This window comes from Aplysia californica, unplaced genomic scaffold (assembly GCF_000002075.1).
Source record: "Aplysia californica isolate F4 #8 unplaced genomic scaffold, AplCal3.0 scaffold00376, whole genome shotgun sequence".
Classification (NCBI taxonomy): Eukaryota; Metazoa; Mollusca; class Gastropoda; order Aplysiida; family Aplysiidae; genus Aplysia; species Aplysia californica.
The window spans coordinates 448,643-453,574 of NW_004797646.1; the positions used below are offsets into that span (position 1 = coordinate 448,643).

At 40.1% G+C, this 4,932-nt stretch overlaps 1 protein-coding gene across 1 annotated transcript in view; it reads left to right on the forward strand.

The window, feature by feature from the left end:
* The first annotated feature begins 989 nt into the window (after window positions 1-989).
* LOC118478143 overlaps window positions 990-4,932 on the forward strand; it is an 8,964-nt gene continuing 5,021 nt past the window's right edge. The window contains exons 1-2 of the mRNA XM_035971102.1: window positions 990-1,400; window positions 3,203-3,349. Coding sequence (XP_035826995.1) covers window positions 1,116-1,400; window positions 3,203-3,349 — 432 coding nt within the window. The 5' untranslated portion in view covers window positions 990-1,115. The remainder of the gene's footprint in view (window positions 1,401-3,202; window positions 3,350-4,932) is intronic.

A 4,932-nucleotide genomic window follows, 5' to 3' on the forward strand; every position in this document is an offset into this window, starting at 1 on the left:
TATCTATCTATCTATCTATCTATCTATCTATCTATCTATCTATCTATCTATCTATATACATTGTATATATATTTATATACATGCACGCACTTGTACACACAAATAATTACGAGCACACTCACCAATACAAACATACCCATAACATAAATATACACACGCACCCTCTCACACGGAAATACTGAAAGAACTGTTACATTGTCATTATAAGCATGATGAAGGGAGTTTGAAAAAAGGACAAAGGAGCAGAAAAGGGATAAAAGGGACGGATAGGGTGGGGGAGGTGAGTGCGTCTTTTCCTGTTGAACACACGCACAGTGACAGAAAGACAATAATTGTTGGTTGTGTGTGTTTATTTTCTTGTTTGTTTTTACCAGTCGTTTATTTAGACACATTTTGTCAAGGTCAGGCCGAGCTTTTGACCAAGATATACATGTACTGTACACACAGAATTCTGTGACTGTGCATAGTTACATGATAAATGAACTGAGGAATTTTTATCTTTACATTGATAAAGACTACGATATGTGACCTAAATTTTACACACAGAGTCCAATATAGTTCAACCAGATAATCCAACCCAATGATTGTATAACAACTGTCTCTTATCCAACCATTGCTCTCTTGATTGAAGAGCCAATTTTTTCTTACCAATAGCTTCCTTCACCAACAAGGCGAACTGTAGGGACAACGAGCAAAGACGTGAAATCGAAAGTAAAACAATGATCGTCACGTTTGAGGGAGGTTTTAGTGAGTTTTTAGTGGTGTTAAATGAGGCACGAATTCAAGAGGGTTAAACATTATTGACAACGCTACATAATAAGGAAAACAAGTTAAAACTCTAGCATTCAACTGTTTTAGCACGATACTTATTCAGCTTTGCAACTTATAAATGTTTTAATGATTTGTCAATCGTACAAAATAAATGGAATCAGCTCTTTGATTTACAAAAGTCACATGGGTCGGAATAGCCAATGGCTGAGATTTGTAAACACAAGTCCCCACCGGTCCATGTTTTGAGAAGTATGGCCACCGTCTCATGAAGAGTCGATGTGGCTGTGTTGAGAAAAGATGCTTTAGTGCTGCTGCTAAACATTTCGTTTCAAAAAGTTAAATGAATGAATCGGGATAAAGGCCTAATTATGGCCGACAGATATTCTAGGACATCTAGCCCGTCTAGTCGGCGATATGGTTCTCCATCCGTCCCTGGCAACCATGGCGTCAGTGGAAGCAGCCACGGTTCATCAGGAACCGTTAGTGGTACCGTTAGGAGTCTGCCCCCGTCAGGGTCTAGCAGCAGAAAGGGGCAGATGCAAAGTCTTTTGGGGGAATTCAAAGGTCTATATGAAGGGAAGTTGAAGCGACTTGATGATGCTGACAAGGCAGGAGAAGAGACATCCAAGGTTTGTTGCAGACTCTGACCTCAGTTCATCAGTCATCAATCAGTAGGCTACTGAGACTGTGACTGGTACTGTGTCCCTCCACTCTATGCTACGTAACTAAAATTAAAGTGAACAAAGCCTAAAGTGAAAGTATTATTAGATCTAGATCTAGATTTAGATATCCAGTAGGCCTATTGGCCTCTTTGAACATTAATTAGCAGACCACCACTAGATCTACTCAGGTAGAAATAATAGTCCTAGGAAGGGGGAAAGGGGAGGGGGGGTGTAGATAACTGATAAGGGGGTGAACCTCTGCTAAGGCTAAAGTCACAAAAATAATAGATCTAGAGATCTTGATCTAGATCTAGATAGGCCTAGTTTGCGACAGTTTTTAGTGCCAAAACAATTCCTGGCTGGTGGTCTGCTAATTTTCAATTTTACCGGCCTATCCTATTATATTAATTATCTAAACATAATAATAGACTTTTAATTTTAACACTTTTTTATTGATACATGCCTGATGCCTTTAGCTTTTTAAACTAAATCTCTATAACGAGAGACCACTATATATGAGACAGGGTAGATCTAGGGGTAGGGGGGAAACCGGTCATCTTGTCACACCACAATTATGTGTGATAAAATAACTTTGCTTATCGCTCGAAAATTGCTATGCTAGTGCTAGTAGAGTTTTGGAGGATCAGTGATAGCAGTCTTTATTCTAAATCACTAAGTCAAGAACGTATTTGTTGGACCGTGCCCTCTTGTTTTTAAAAAAGTAACTCATGCCTAAAACTGCCCCCCCCCCCCCGGCCCTGGCCTGACCCCTCCCACCAATAACAATAACTCAACAAAACTCACCTAGTTATGACCGTAGCTGATCAGGTAGGCACGATGACCCCTGCCTTTCCACTCCCCCCCCCCCCCCCCCCCCAATTTTTTTTTTTTTAAATCGCGATAATTTGCGATTGCGAGGACAATGCAGGTTTGATGTTTACAAAAGTGTGTGACGAATTGACCGTCTCCACTCAACCATGTGGATTTGGGATGTGACGTCTTGACTGCACTGGTGTGACGAAATGACCATAATGACGAATTGATTGGTGCTCGGGTGGGGTTAAAGTTTGGGTTTGGGATAGGGCTAGGTCTTTTCTTTATTGTGTTTGTTGGGGTGGTCGCTGGTTACGGAAGTCCTTCCTTAATTTATTTACTGCATCTATTACTATTAATGTTTTTTGTACTCTGTATGAAATTACTGGGGGTGAAATTTTATTATTTGATGATAAGTATAGGTAGACATAAGTAGTGATGAGTAGACAGTTGACCTACATCAATAATTGTGATGAGTAGATCTGGGACTAAATGCCCTGTTTTGCAAAACAGTATTTGGTTATGACGCTGCTTTTGCTGAAAGCTGGCATTTGCCAGCACTTTGAATACACAATTTCATCACAATAATAATAATAGGACAGTGAGTCACAGGGGTTTCACAGCAGGAGAATCCTCTAGTTAAGTTTTTGAAAGGTGCTGCAGGCTAGAAGCTTCTTCCTTGCGTTGTATTTAAGATTAGATAAAGTGGCAGTAGACTTGAGACTGAGGAAGATATGGCCCAAATCTGTAGAGATATAGGTACATCTTTTTGCATTGGCTCATTACTAAGATAAAAAACTTAATCACACACACACTCACACACACACACACACACACACACACACACACACACACACACACACACACATTCTCTCACACACAAACACACACACGCACATACACATCTGTGCTTCAGTATTGCATCTGTTTTTAAATTTTATGCATTGTATTCTCAGATGCGTGTGCGAGTGCTGCAGTCGTACGTGAATGACCTGAGTGAGCAGAATGAGGTGTTGGTGCAGACAGTGGAGGAGCTGGAGAGGGAGGCAAATGAGAGAGTGGCCATGTTGGAGGACAAGCTGCAGCGGACTTCCTCTGGCAAGGTATGTTATTTGCTCCTTTTTTCCTCTTTCAAACATCTATCGTTCTTATCACTCCTTCTTCTTTTCTTTGCATGTTTTACCCTCTAATCTTTTGCATATTTATAAAAACTTCTTTGTGTTGCAAGTGCTGTAAAACTTGTACTAAAACTTTGCTTTGTATCAGCATGTGGTAAATTTAGTATGATGAGTACCCTGACTAGACTTTATCCTTCCGCTGGTTCAGTTTTTTTTTTACTTTACACCCACATGGGAAGGTAGAACCTTTTGGCTTCCTTAGCCTGATGATCAGATTGCAGTCAGCACTTAAGTATCTGTCAAACAATGTTGGTTATGCAGGGTGTAGGTGGACGGTTACTGGGATGCATCATGTATCACTGAGCAAGATGTATTGACCATAGCTCAAGACAGGGCACTGAAGCATTGTTGCTAATAACGGCGTGTGAATGTTTTAGTTAGTGATGTTATGTATGTGAGGCAGTGTGGTGAAATCAGGCGCTTGTCAAAATAATCAAAGTGAAGAAACTGGCATTTTTCCGCAGGTTTGTGATTTTTTTCGAATTTTCTTTTTTTGGCTCAATACCTTTCATGCCCATTAAAGAACAAATTTCTGTGTGGATTTTTACAGAAAAACGTTGATGAAAGGCAAAAAAAATGTGTAAGTTTTCTGTTTTCACAGACTCTCAAGCTAAGAAAATAACTCGTCTTTGGCGACCATTTTCTCATTAATTTTAACTCTTGAAACTAAGTGACTGCCTCTTTCATTCGCAAATATCTTTATTTCTGTTCAAGATAAATGGATATTTTTTTTCATCTAAAGCTAGACAAGTGCACAAGCTTTAAGATGATACCAATAACTCTACATGCCCAAAAATTGACGAGTGCCTGATTCCACCACGTCCTGACATATATTATTGACTATTGTGCCTTTCATTTTATGCTAATCTCCCCGTAGGGAGCAAACTTTCATCTGTGGTGTAGGGGTTTGGCACTATACTGTCTCATGCAGGAGAGCGGAGTTAAGTTTAGGAGTGGGGCGAATTTTGATCAAGTATCCTGGTCTTTCTGCTGGGATGTTGTATTCTGCTCAGCCCAGGTTGGCCCTTACAGGCAGGGTCGGAAGCTCGCTTTGTAAATGATATAAATTGTGTGGATGAGGTTTAAAAAACTCTTACATCTGTGCACATGGAACAATAAAGTTGTCTCTTCTGTTCTAACACTAACAGAAGTGTTTAAAGAACTCAATGGAGACCTGTAGGATGAGTTTTGTCCCATTATGAGATACAGGGACAGGAGTGACTTCCTGTAACTTTGCATGTCCTTGGTAGTCTCTTTTATCTTTTCTTGTTTTTTTCTATTTTAACAGTTACAATCTTAATCCATCTGGCAAGGGGAAAAATTGGCATGGTTGTTTACAAAGGCAGTGATGTTACAAAATTCATGCGCAATCATGTACACTCACAACTGTGTCACAACAAGAAAGGACATAAATAGTATGTCCCTCCCCCCTTCCCTTTCTCTCTCTTTCATTCTCCCTCTCTCTCTCTCTCTCTCTCTCTCTCTCTCTCTCTCTCTCTCTCTCTCTC